Source organism: Rana temporaria, chromosome 2, assembly GCF_905171775.1.
Source record: "Rana temporaria chromosome 2, aRanTem1.1, whole genome shotgun sequence".
Classification (NCBI taxonomy): Eukaryota; Metazoa; Chordata; class Amphibia; order Anura; family Ranidae; genus Rana; species Rana temporaria.
The window spans coordinates 421,666,998-421,680,901 of NC_053490.1; the positions used below are offsets into that span (position 1 = coordinate 421,666,998).

The following is a 13,904-nucleotide window of genomic DNA, read 5'->3' on the forward strand; positions in this document are numbered from 1 at the left end:
CAATAATGTAATCAAATCAAACACTGAAATTTGCTCAGTTACAGAATTGTCGCTGTCATTACTTTCAGTGTTTGATGATGAATTTCCCCACAAATCGATATCGCTCAATTCTGCAAGTGATTCTAATTTACTATCGCTGTTTTCTAGCTGGTCTAAAACCACTTTTGATGTAAAGGGAAACTTTTTGGTTGCTATGGACAACCTCAAGTTTCCAGGCAGAAACAACAGTATATATAATATAAAAGTGCATGCAGGGCACTGGACAAAGAATTAGGGACAAAAGAGAGGTGAAATGATTTGATACAGTAACCTAATCTGTAAGATTACAGTGTACTGTATGTGTTATGTGTTTTTCACTCATTTGAAAGAGCCACCCATGTGTTGCGACGCTAGCAGGGTGTCACGTACCTGGTTATGGAGCCCAACGTGCAGGGAGCGGCCTCTCGTAAGCCTCCGACCCAAGACCTACTGGTAGAATGGACAGAGGGTCTAGGGTCCGGAGGGACACAAGTGCCTGGTGGTAAAGCTGAGTAGTGGTCCAGGAACGGTAGCAGGTAGGTATGCTGGTTCAGGCAGGGCACTTAAGCAGCAGACAAGACGGTGGTATGGCACTTGCAGGTACAGGGATCGGGCAGGTAAATAAGCCGGTCGGGTCACCGGTAAGTGGTTCAGGTACAAGGAAAGTCCAGAGAATCGTGGTAGTCCAAGCCGGGTCGGTAACACGGGCGGGCAGCGACAAGCCAGGGATTGAGCAGAAGCCGTAGTCAGATGAAGCCGGGGTCAAAGGCAGGTTGCAGACAAGGAAGGTCAAGGAAAGCCGGGTCAGGTAAACAGGTGAATCAGTAGGTAGCAGATGCAGGTTCTCAGGTAAACGCTGTAGACTGGTCAGCAAGATGGTGAGGGACTGACCAGTTTAAATAGCGTTTCCTTGGCGCCAAACGCCGTCAGTGGACGCGCGCACTCCCGCGCCGCGCGCACTCCCGCACGCGCTGGGGCAGAATTCCCCTGACATTGACAGGACTGAGGAATCTCCTTTCGTGACATTGCCCCCCCTCTACGGGCAGCCTCCGGATGCCCAACTGGGCCAATCTTCTTGGGTGTGCCCTTTTATAAGCTTGGATCAGTCTCTGGGCATGAATGTTGGCTTCTGGTTCCCAGGAATTTTCTTCCGGACCATAACCCTTCCACTTCACTAGGTACTGTACTTGGTTACGTCTCTTCCGACAGTCTAGGATGGATTCCACCTCAAATTCCTCCTCGCCGTCGATAAGTACCGGCTCGGGGGGGCCGACATTCCGCTCGGTGAAGGGATCCGGGATCGCAGGCTTAAGTAGTGCCACATGGAAAACTGGATGGATCCGGAAAGAAGCAGGTAGTTTTAACTCGTAGGCCACTTCGTTAATCCTCCTGAGAATCTGGAAAGGCCCCACAAACTTGGGACCAAGTTTCTTGGACGGGCAGGCTAGTTTTAGATTCAAAGTGGACAGCCAAACTTGGTCTCCTGGAGCCAGATCAAGTTCCCCCCTTCTCCTCCTGTCGAACACCTCTTTATTATGTTCTTGGGCCTTTGCCATTGTCTCTTGGAGTAATTTGTTATTAGTGGCGAAAAAATCCAAGGTTTCTTGGGCAGCTGGTACTGAGCATTCCGGGATAGTGTTGGATAGGAAGAGAGGGTGGAAGCCATAATTAGCAAAAAATGGAGATTGGTTGATGGCCGAATGGACCGAGTTGTTGTAGGCGAACTCTGCAAGAGGCAATAGAGAGGCCCAATCGTCCTGTGAAAAACTGGAGAAACATCGCAGATATTGCTCGAGCGTCTGATTGGTGCGCTCCGTTTGGCCATTGGTCTGCGGGTGGTACGCAGAAGAAAAGGAAAGATCAATCTTCAATGCCCCGCACAGAGCCTTCCAAAACCTTGAGGTGAATTGCACCCCGCGGTCAGATACAATATTAGCAGGTATGCCATGAAGTCTCACAATCTCTTTTATGAAAATTTTTGCTGTTTCAGCCGCAGAAGGTGTCCCCAGCATTGGTAAGAAGTGCGCCATCTTTGAGAGCCTATCCACCACCACAAAGATAGTGGTATATTCTTCCGAAGGGGGTAGCTCAACAATGAAGTCCATTGAAATCCTTCTCCACGGTTTCTCTGGAACAGGCAGTGGTTTGAGTAAACCCCAAGCTTTGGTTCTGCTACCCTTATGCTGAATGCAGGTAATACAGGATTCTACGTAATTTTTACAGTCCTGAAGTAGTTGGGGCCACCAGAAGGTGCGCTGGAGGAGCTCAGCCGTCTTATGTATCCCAAAATTACCAGCTAGCTCATGGTCATGGCAGGACTTAAGAGCTGCTACTCGTAGCTGTTGGGGGACAAAAATCTTGTCCTTGTTCCAGAGTAAGCCGTCCCTTAACTGTAGAGTAGGATCTGGAGCTAAGGAACTTCCTGAAGAAGCCTGCTTGATTTGAGAGAGAAGGTCTCCTTGTAACATGAGAAAATTTCCAGGAGTAAGGATGGTGTCTGAAGATGAAGGGACTTCGAGACCACTGAACATCCGGGAGAGAGCGTCGGGCTTGGTGTTTTTTGATCCAGGTCTGTAGGTTATATGGAACGAAAAACGGGTGAAGAACAATGCCCACCTGGCCTGGCGTGGCTTCAGTCTTTTGGCAACCTTTAGATACTCTAAGTTCTTATGATCCGTGAAGATCAGAATAGGGTGTGCAGCACCCTCCAGGAGGTAGCGCCATTCTTCGAGGGCTGCTTTGATTGCCAAAAGCTCCCTGTCCCCAACATCATAATTCCTCTCGGCTTCTGAAAGTTTGCGGGAAAAAAAGCGACTGGATGTAGGAGAGATTTGGACCCCTGTCTCTGAGAGAGCACTGCCCCGACCGCCACTTCAGAGGCATCTACTTCCAAGGTATAGGGTAGGACCGGATCAGGATGCTTCAGGATAGAGGCTGAAATAAACAGATCCTTCAAGGTGGCAAAAGCAGCTTGTGCCTCGGGAGACCACTGAAAACGGATGCCCTGTTTGGTTAAACTTGTGATAGGAGCGATTATTGAAGAGAAGCCCTTGATGAATTTACGATAAAAATTCGCAAATCCCACGAAGCGTTGGACTGCTTTTTTATCGGTGGGGGCAGGCCACTCTGTGATAGCAGTGACCTTTTGAGGATCCATCCTGACACCTTCGATTGAAATTATAAGACCCAGAAACTGAATACTTTCTTGTTCAAACTCGCATTTCTCGGCTTTAGCGTATAGGCTATGTTGACGGAGCCGAGCTAGAACTCTTTGGACATGCTTCCGATGATCTGGCAGGGAGGAAGAGAAGACCAGGATGTCGTCCAGATAGATAATGACGAATAGATCAAGGTAGTCTCTAAATATATCATTTACGAAATGTTGGAAGGTAGCTGGGGCGTTGCACAAACCGAAGGGCATAACTAAATATTCAAAGTGCCCGAATCTGGTGCGGAACGCTGTCTTCCACTCGTCTCCGTCTCTAATACGGACAAGGGTGTAGGCCCCGCGGAGATCGAGTTTGGTAAAGATGACGGCTGCTCCTAGTCTCTGGAATAATTCGGGGACAAGAGGAAGGGGATATCTGTTCTTAATTGTGATCTTGTTCAAATCCCGATAGTCTACGCAGGGGCGTAGAGAATGGTCTTTCTTCTCCACAAAGAATATGCCGGCTCCCGCGGGGGATGTGGAAGGGCGTATGAAGCCTTTTTCAAGGTTTTCGTCGATATAGGACCTTAACGTGCCCAATTCCAGTTCTGTCAAGGGGAATATCCTACCGAACGGGATTTCTGCACCAGGTAAAAGTTCAATTGGGCAGTCGTAGGACCTGTGTGGAGGTAAGGTTTCTGCCCCTTTTTTACTAAAAACATCCAGGAAACCATGATACGCCTCCGGAACCAGTTGACGGTTTCCAACTTCAGAGTCTAGACACATTAAGGGGGATGAGGTAACTGTAGACTCCTGGAGGCAATGTTGGCGGCAGTAAGGGGAAGGGAAGTTGATCTCCCCGGACTCCCAGTCAATCTGGGGATTATGAGTCTTTAACCAGGGCATTCCCAAGATAACAGGAAAGATAGGTGACACAATGATGTCAAAACAAAGAACTTCCCGATGTCTGTTAGCAATGAGCGTGTATAAGGGGGCAGTTTCCTGTGTGACAGGGCCGGATCTGATGGCCGATCCGTCGGCTAAATGAACGGTGAGTTCCGAGCGTCTAGGTCGAAGAGGAACTCCATGTCGGGCGGCAAAGGAAGCATCCATGAAGCCGCTGCAAGCGCCAGAATCAATAATCACGGGTACTTGGACGTCCCTTCCTGGGAGCTGCAGAGAGATTGAAATTACCAGGTGAGTATCATTATTACATAAAGTGGATGAAAGGGTAGAAGGCAGAACTGAACACTTACGGAACTTGACAGGGCAGGTGTTTACATAGTGCCCGGATCCTCCGCAATACAGACAGAGATTATTGCGTCGGCGCCGCTGGCGCTCTTCCAGTGTTAGAGAGGGCCGCAGTAGGCCTAGTTGCATTGGCTCTGGGGCATCGGCAGAGGTCGATACAGCATTTGGAGGAGGTAGGTACGAAGAGCTTGGTACCCGTGGCATCATCCATGTGGGTCGTGCGGGACCGGACGTACGTTCAGCACGCCGTTCCCTTAAACGTCTGTCGATTTGCACAGAGAGGAGGATGGGAATGCCCACTCGAGCCAGTTCGTCCTTTAAAGAGTCCGAGAGGCCCGCACGGAACTGGTGACGCAGGGCAGCATCGTTCCAGTTGGTGTCGGAACTCCACTGTCTAAATTCAGCTACATAGTCCTCTACCTCCCTGCGCCCCTGTTGGAGTACACATAACGCTGCTTCAGCGGTTGCCGCTAACTGAGTATCCTCATAAATAAGGTCCATGGCTTGAAAAAAGGCAGCAAGATGGTTAAGGCATTCTTCCTTGCGTTCCAACAGGCGATGTGCCCAGGTTTGGGGTTCGCCGGATAACAGCGAGATGACGAAGCCCACTTTTGTAGCTTCGAGCGAGAAAGTTCTAGGTTGTAGCGCAAAGAAAAGTTCGCAGGCGTTGCGGAAGGCTCTGTATTTGCTGCGGTCACCAGAAAATCTTTCAGGCGTGGGCACACGGGGTTCCGGTGGCAGCATCACTACAGAAGGGGTGGCTGAAGTTCCGGATGCCGCAGGAGCGGTTGTAGCCAAAGTTTGGACGCGCTCCTCCAGACGGGTATAACCCTCTTGTAGGTTCCTTACAGCCGTAGTAAGACCATCCAGATGGCGGCATAAGTCCTCCATAGGAGACGCTCCCTGCGTGGGCTCGGTCATGGCTGACCAGTACTGTCACGTACCTGGTTATGGAGCCCAACGTGCAGGGAGCGGCCTCTCGTAAGCCTCCGACCCAAGACCTACTGGTAGAATGGACAGAGGGTCTAGGGTCCGGAGGGACACAAGTGCCTGGTGGTAAAGCTGAGTAGTGGTCCAGGAACGGTAGCAGGTAGGTATGCTGGTTCAGGCAGGGCACTTAAGCAGCAGACAAGACGGTGGTATGGCACTTGCAGGTACAGGGATCGGGCAGGTAAATAAGCCGGTCGGGTCACCGGTAAGTGGTTCAGGTACAAGGAAAGTCCAGAGAATCGTGGTAGTCCAAGCCGGGTCGGTAACACGGGCGGGCAGCGACAAGCCAGGGATTGAGCAGAAGCCGTAGTCAGATGAAGCCGGGGTCAAAGGCAGGTTGCAGACAAGGAAGGTCAAGGAAAGCCGGGTCAGGTAAACAGGTGAATCAGTAGGTAGCAGATGCAGGTTCTCAGGTAAACGCTGTAGACTGGTCAGCAAGATGGTGAGGGACTGACCAGTTTAAATAGCGTTTCCTTGGCGCCAAACGCCGTCAGTGGACGCGCGCACTCCCGCGCCGCGCACACGAACGCGCGCATGCGCGCGCAAACGCGCGCCAATGCGCACACGCTGGGGCTGAATTCCCCTGACATTGACAGGACTGAGGAATCTCCTTTCGTGACACAGGGAACAGAGCCTGGCACACAGTACGTCGGGTGGAGTATACAGCCCATGGACAGCGGGGGAGACATCGCAGGATCCTCGGGACAAGGTAAGTAACTTTGCCAGGATGCAATCCCGAGTGTGGCTCGGGGTTACCGCTTTTGGTAATGAAAATTCACCCCGGGCCACACTCGGGATTACCGCCAGGGAGGTTAAAGTGGTTGTTAACCCACTTTAACTACTTCATATAATCCTTTGACAAGTGCTCCTGCCTGTGTGTTTTATAAAAAAAAATGCCTCCTTACCGTATTTTAGAGTAATTCCTGGCGATCGCTTGACCGGCCAGCTCTCTCCTCTGCCCGGCTGACAGCTGCAGCGGGCGGGGCCGGTATTCCCCCCACTGACGTCAGTTGGGACACAAGGAGGCGAAAGCTTGCCGGTCACATGATCGCGGGGAGCCGCTCTGAAATATGGTAAAGGAGGCAGCAGCAGTGGAGGGGGCGGGCACTGACATGAGCAGACAGGCAGGGAGGGGGGTGAGCGCACAGAGGAGGACAGAGCAGAGCTGCGAATGATGGAGGCACGTAAACTGACCATGGTGTCAGGGCTCAGCCAGCTAGGCAGGATCAGCCATGTTTTTGGTGATACGGAGAGCCAAGCACTGTGCTGTGTAACATGCTTTATGGGAACAGGATCTTTTTTTTTTTTCTTAGTAACCTCTTTAATTTCTATTTGCGACCAGCAAGCGAAAAAATTCAGATGAACTGTCAGGCCTTGTACACACGACCGAGGAACTCGATGGGCGAAACACATCGTTTTCCTCGTCGAGTTCCTTGTTAGGCTGTCGAGAAACTCGACAAGCCCATTTTCTCCATTCCCGTCAAAGAAATAGAGAACATGCTCTCTTTTTGGCTCGTCGAGTTTCTCGACAGTTTCCTCGACGAAAATGTACACACGACCGGTTTCCTTGGCAAAAAAATATCTCCCAGTTTCTTGCTGGTTTTTGCCGAGAAACTCAATCGTGTGTACGAGGCTTCATCCGATTTTCGGATCGTGTGAGGCATTACTTAGCTTGTTCAATTAAACTTTGACAATAAAACCTGGAAGCTGATTGGTTTCTATGCAGAGCTGCACCCGATTGTGCACTCTCTAGTTTTAGTAAATGAACCCCTGTGAGTTATGATTTATCTCAAGGTAAACAATAGCAACTGGAGGAAGTTTTTGACAGTTGACGACAGTTGGGCATTCACCAGACTGGTTTGATTGTCATCCAATATGAGTGTATATAGCTCGCATTGGATATTTCTGGCAGATTGTGCGTGATATGTCTGCTGAATTGATTTAGGGTGTCTATAGAGATCATAAATGACCAATTAGCAAGTGAAATTCCACTCTTCGTCCAATGGGATTAAGATGGCAGCTATCCCGAGATACTTTATTGAGGATCTTCACCCTCTGCCAAAAGGCACTGGCAACTGGGTCTTGGGAAGTGTTAAGTTATTTGTACTTTAGGATGCATGTTAATGGAGAACTGCCATTTGTAAACTAATCTGATCTGTGCTATGTTGATTGACAAATGTTTCTTGTGACTGTTCGGTTCAATGTATTTCTTCTGATTTTTTTTTTACAAAGTGTACAATGTGGGTGTGAAAAATTCAAATAAAAGTTGATTTAAACAAATTTGGTAAAATTCTATTTAGCACTTACGCTGTAATGGTCTTTTCACGGGGTTCAGGGGGAAGACCCACTGTTAGCTGTTTTTGGTGTGACAGGATATCAGTGCATGCCTAGTGGAAAGGAAAGTGGCTGTTATATTATCTTTACAACTACAGAAGCCGATTTGGTAATGTTTGGAGAAGTCCTACAGTAGTAATAACATAACAATGTTCTGATGTACCTCAGCAAGCACTTCCACTCTCTTTTTCAGCAGCCCAGAGATGTAGCGGATTAGACCCCACTCTCGGTTAAGTCCGGCTTTGCTGTATAGGTCACTCAGTAGGCAGTGCAGGGTGACTCCACATTGTCCATTCAGATTGGTATCCCAGTCTAGTCCTCTGTATAGAATTAAAACAGGCTACTATTAAAGGTGTACTATATGTGTTTTGACAAACATTCTGCCAACAAAAAAAATACATTATTGCTTACATGTACAGTTCCTCCTTGCTAAAAACACCTTTAAGGTTCTGAATATTTACAATTTTCCTCTCCTCTGTATCCCCTAATTCTGGCATGTAAATGCTGACCCAGATACTTGTTCCAACCTAGAATTGCAGCTAAGCCTTACTATTAGCTATTAACTATTACTGTAAGGGTGACCTAACCAGCCAAAAGCAAGGGTGCCTGCTATGTGTACCATCAGCACTTAAAGTGAGAGTAAACACTGCTTGCTCACTTGTACCTACAGGTAAGCTTTATTATAAGCTATTATAAGTACAAGGAAGATCTCCTAACTTGCACCGTTTAGGAGATATTCACAACTTCTGAAGTTGGCGATGTCACCAGCACATGTGCTCTGAAGGGATGGCATGTTGTCCCTCCAAAGTGCGCTGACGTGACTGTGGTTCCCGTGCACATGTGCGGGAGTGACATCATTGTGGTTTGGCCATTGAAATGGCCGGAGCCCGCGAACCTGAAAGGAAGACTGGATGAAGATGGCAGCCCTGTCAGCGGTGACAGCATGCCCCTGGAGGGCTTTGTTTTAAGGTAAGTCTCTCATAATGTGCTTGTATGCAATGCCTACTAGTACATTATGCCCGTACCTTGCAGGGGGAACATATTTTTTTCTACTTTATTACTGCTTTAAAGTGTATGTATAGCTAAAATGTTGTATTTTAGTCTTGGGTAAAACAGGCAAGCGTTACACCCTTGTCAGTTTATGGTTTGTGGTCTGTGGCCAGTTGGGGAGATGCCCCTTAACTTTCTGTCCTGGAGATGCAACATGAAGTAAAATAAAGTCCCTACTAAGTCAGGGGAATTCCATTCGAAAGCTTGGTATACATAGATAGTTTTTATCCTGGCTGAATGAAAAGAAAAAAACAGATGCCCTCATCCATACAAGAGAGGTAGATGAAGGAATCCTCTCGGCTGTGCAATTGTATTCTGACAGCGGGACTCCTCATTTGTCAGAATATACTGATTAGCTGCTGCACCCAATTTGCTGCAGCAGCTGATCAAATTAAAGTTTTCCAGCGTGGCTGTTAGACAGAAGTCAATCTACTAATTGACTTCTGTCGAAAGGACTACACAAAATTCAGCTGGTCCCTGCTAAACTAGGCAAATTTCAACCTGCTGGTACCCAACTTAACTGGTTGCCGACCAGCCGCCATCGTTTTAAGGCAGCAGGTCGGCTCCCCTGCGCGAGAGCCCGTAGCTATACGTCGGCTCTCGCGCAGGCCACTAGGGGCGCATGCTCGCTCTCCCCCGACTCCCGTGCACGATTGCCGCCGGGCACACGCGATCGCTCGTTACAGAGCGAGGACCGGAAGCTGTGTGTGTAAAGCTAATGATTGAAAGAATGAATGAAAGCTAATTAAGGGATAATCCATCAACTGAGTATACTGCTAAAATTACAATGTATTTTCAGACTTCTGAACAAAGACATGTACTGAGGAAATGAACATAAAATTTTCTTGGATGTCATCTAATTTGTATATTAGAAACCCTCATAAATTCTGAGCTTACACTCACATGTATAGGTAAAATCTCTTGAAAGAATCACTGGCTTCCTACCAATACTATTTTCTCTTTACTCTGTAAAATATAGCACCTGGCTAACCAACTAATCTCATAAAATCTACAATTTCTTTTCCAATCATTTTTATTAGAGATTAACAGAAAGGTACAATAAGTACAGCAATTTCTTGGTCAGTCATGACATATAGGGTAAAATCTACAATTTAAATGGCAGTGTGTTGTAACTTACTTTATGACATAGAGTATGTACAATATATCTGCCTGATCCTGAAGGGTAGAGCAATCTTTAAGTTGTTCCACCAATTTCTGACAGTCTACATTACCATGCGGGTCCCTGGGTAAGTTTAGCTCGGCTTCTTTATTCTGTAAAGAAATCAAACAGTAAACTGTGTAAGCACTTTGATCTTGGTTTATGTGTTGCTTTTTTTGGATTCCCTTAAAGCGGATGTCCGCTGAAAAAAAAATATTAAAAGCCAGCAGCTACAAATACTTCAGCTGCTGACTTTTAATATTAGGACACTTACCTGTCCTGGAGTCCAGCGCCATCCGCAGCAGAGGACGAGTGATCGCTTGTCACTCTGCTGCCCCTCCCCCCCCCCGCCATCCTCGGTGAGGGAACCAGGAAGTGAAGCGCTCCAGCTTCATTGCCCGGTTCCCTACGGCACATGCGCGAGTCGCGCTACGCCTGCCGAATTGGCTCCCGCTGTGTACTGGGAGCCAAGTGTTTCCCAGAACACAACGGGGGGGACGGGAGGTGACGTCATGCCCGCAGTTTACCCAAAACTGTGTGGCCAGAAGTGGGTGCAAATACCTGTCTTTAGACAGGTATCTGCACCCCCCTCCCCCCTGAAAGGTGTCAAATGTGACACCGGAGGGGGGAGGGTTCCGATCAGCGGGAGTTCCACTTTAGGGTGGAGCTCCGCTTTAATCCCTTAATTTGCATTGATTTCCTCTCACTTCCTGTTTGGCTATGGGTCAGGAAGTAAAAGGAAATCTCTGCAATGGGACAGGGATGGGAAAAAATAAACTGACAGGGGCTATAACCCTCCCTTACTCTATCCAAAATGAAAAGTGTTGCCTATAGTTTTACTTTAAGCACAAATGTTTGATAATTTTATGGAGAGGACTAAGAAGATATAACCATGCCAGTGGTGCAGCAGAAAACATACAGCACAGTGAGGAAGGTTTGTGGTCCAGGATGATAGGACAGTAAAACAGTTTAGTCAGGTCACCGGGAGCTAGGAGCTCTTCAATAGGATCCGCCTGGAGGAGAGGCAAACTCGGGAACTGAGCCCTGATGGCATGGCACAATTGCATGTACCTGAACTACATCCAATGGGGCAGGTCATACTGAGCCTTCAGAACAGCAAAGGTTAGCAAGGTTTATGTGTTGCTTAATGCAGTGGTTCTCAACCTCAGTCCTCAAATACCCCCAACGGGCCATGTTTTGGGAACTTCCCTTAGATAAAATAGCTCTTATCAATACCATGTCATTGATATTGATTTAAAGCAGCTGTGCACAGTAAAGGAAAACCTGAAAACATGGGCTGTTGGGGATACTTGAGGACTGAGGTTGAGAACCACTGGTTTAATGAACTAAACTCCAACCAGCTGTACTTGCATGCTGATAGACTAGATGGGTATCACAATTCATTTTATAATATCTGCCCACCCTTTAACAGAGGCACACTCCGCTACAAGAAGTGAGAAGATCACATTAGTAACAAATTTACTGCGTAAAACAGTTTAGATATTTTCATTTATTTGCCAGTGCAAACACTCATATCTGCATCAAGAGGTCAACATAATTACATGCCTGTGTTCACTTTACTGCACTGTACTAGACTTTTTACTGACTTCATACTTTATAAAATACACCCTATAGCTTGAAGATTTTGGAAGAAAACTAATAGCAAAAATATTCCCAACAATCCCAGTAGCACAAATAAAATACATCATCAGCCCTCTATTTTACTGTGTCCTTGCGGGCGCGCTCCCATGATACAGCGAGCTGCCATAGCCGCTCAATGTATCACTCGGCCTCTGCACGCCGCATCACTGGATGTGACTGACAGTAGCGCCAGCCAATGGCTGTGCTGCTCTCAATCCATCCGCTCTAGCCAATCAGCGGCCAGGCTGAGTGGCGAAGAGGATCTCGGGACCGAGTGCGGGACTTTCGAGGGGTCAGGTAAGTAAAACCGGGGGGAGGGGGCAGCATCATCAGATGTTTTTTCACCTTAATGCATAGATTGCATTAAGGTGAAAAAAAAAATTGTTTACAACTCCTTTAAGCTTTGGTAATAAAACGTGGATGCTCATTGGTTTCTATGTAGAAGTGAGCCTGATTTTGCGATTTCCAGCTTTAGTAAATAAACCCCATTGTGTACTTAAAAGTGGGGTATGCCTGTAAGCTACTGTATAAAAAGCTGCAAGTAATACTAAAATAAGAAATATACCCTCAAATTACATTAATCCTTGTAAACCACTGCAGGCAAAATCCTTAAAGCACCTTACAGGTTTATTACTAAAGCCTGTGCGTTGTGACTTTTTTTACATTGTGCATTCTATATGGGAATGACAATAGGAAAGTTCTCGGTGGAGGTGTTGTCCGGTTAACAGTCTGGCAAACACATCTGGTCTTACCTGAGGTTTGTGCAATTGGGGAACTTCTAAAAGATTTAAAGAGCGTCGGTGACCACTCAGATTTTTAGCAGGCAGGAACAAAGAAGAGTCTGAAAGGATGAAATCATTATACAGATTGGTAATGTCATGCAATAAAAACAATACATAAATCATACATAATTAGTATCTTAGTAAATGGTGACTATTTATCAAAAAATGTTGATACTGTCATGGACATTTTAAAATATGTTGTCCCTCTTTATTAGGTTCACACTAGTCTGACTCCAAAGTCAGTGGAACTTTGAAGGTTTTGATGTGACTTTTTACACTCTGTGGCATTGGAGTTTTATCAAAGTCGGACCAAAGTAGTGAAGGAACCTTTTCTAAAGTCGGACAGACATGTGTAGTATCAGTTAAGACAGTTCTCATAGGGAAACATTGAATTTCACATCATCCAACTTGGAGTCTCAAAAGTCGAATCCTATGTCACACCAATGTAAACTGAGCCTCAACCTATTTTTCTTGAATCAAATTCTTCCCATCATACTCCTTTAAAGTGAAGGAACCTTGTTTGATCTGCAGTTGCCATATGCACATGTGATCAGTTATGGCACCAGACATTTGACAGTTTGGTTGGGAGCAGTGGCGGTGCGTTCATTAAGGGCCAATGGGTGCCGCCCCCTGTCAAGCCATCCCCCTTTATGAATAATTGATAGATCTATGGCAGCCACCCCCTATTCAGGAGTCCGGACCCTTTTCGGAAACCTAAATTCCAGTGGCGGGGGTGTTTTTTTGAAGCACCTGATTAGAGTCATAGGTCTATAATTTTTATCATAGGTGTATTTTAAATGATCGAGACAGAATATCAAAAATCGATAAAAAAACACCCGATACAAATGTTATAAATTGAGTTGCAGTTCAGTGAATAAAATAAGTACAGTATCCCCTACCAACCAACAATAATTCTGGCTCCGACAGACTGGCTACAGTATGTGCTCATGTGGTACACAGATTAGTCTTGTCAATTTAAGAAGTTGCTCCTAACGACAACTCGTTATGTGTATAAAAGACTCTTGTCCACAGGATGTCTTTCTTCCATTCAAACCCACCATCATGGACAAGACCAAAGAGCGGTCAAAGGCCATGTTAAGTATGGCGTCGGGTCCGCGTCGTGTTTTCCCGTCGGGTACGTCGTTTTACTAAGTCGTTCTTGAATACGACTTTACGTCAATGACGCACACGTCGGCGTCATTGACGTTTTACGCCGAGAACTGGAGCATGCGCACAGGGCTATTTTAAGCCCGGCGCATGCGCAGTTCGTTAGAATTGGGGGCGCGCTTAATTTAAATAGAAGCCGCCCCCTTGGAGATACGTGGGGATACGCCGGGCCAAATACACTCCGCCGCCCCAAACTACGGAGCAAGTGTTTGGGGAATACAGCACTTGCTCCTGTAGGTTGGGGCGGCGGAGTGTAAATGGCTTACGCGCCGCCCGCCGGAAATCTACGAGAATATGGCCCTAAGTCATGTTTTGCTTGGGGATCAAAAACGTATTTTACTCACTGAACTGCAACTCAATTTAT

The 13,904-nt window shown here is 47.0% G+C and overlaps 1 protein-coding gene across 3 annotated transcripts in view; it reads right to left on the reverse strand.

The window, feature by feature from the left end:
* PHKA2 (phosphorylase kinase regulatory subunit alpha 2) overlaps positions 1-13,904 on the reverse strand; it is a 190,070-nt gene that overhangs the window by 52,740 nt on the left and 123,426 nt on the right. For all 3 annotated transcript variants that reach the window (XM_040338217.1, XM_040338216.1, XM_040338218.1), the window contains exons 21-24: positions 12,344-12,432; positions 9,930-10,063; positions 7,905-8,061; positions 7,715-7,794 (exon numbers count right to left, since the gene is read on the reverse strand). In XM_040338217.1, the coding sequence (XP_040194151.1) occupies positions 7,715-7,794; positions 7,905-8,061; positions 9,930-10,063; positions 12,344-12,432 (460 nt within the window). The remainder of the gene's footprint in view (positions 1-7,714; positions 7,795-7,904; positions 8,062-9,929; positions 10,064-12,343; positions 12,433-13,904) is intronic.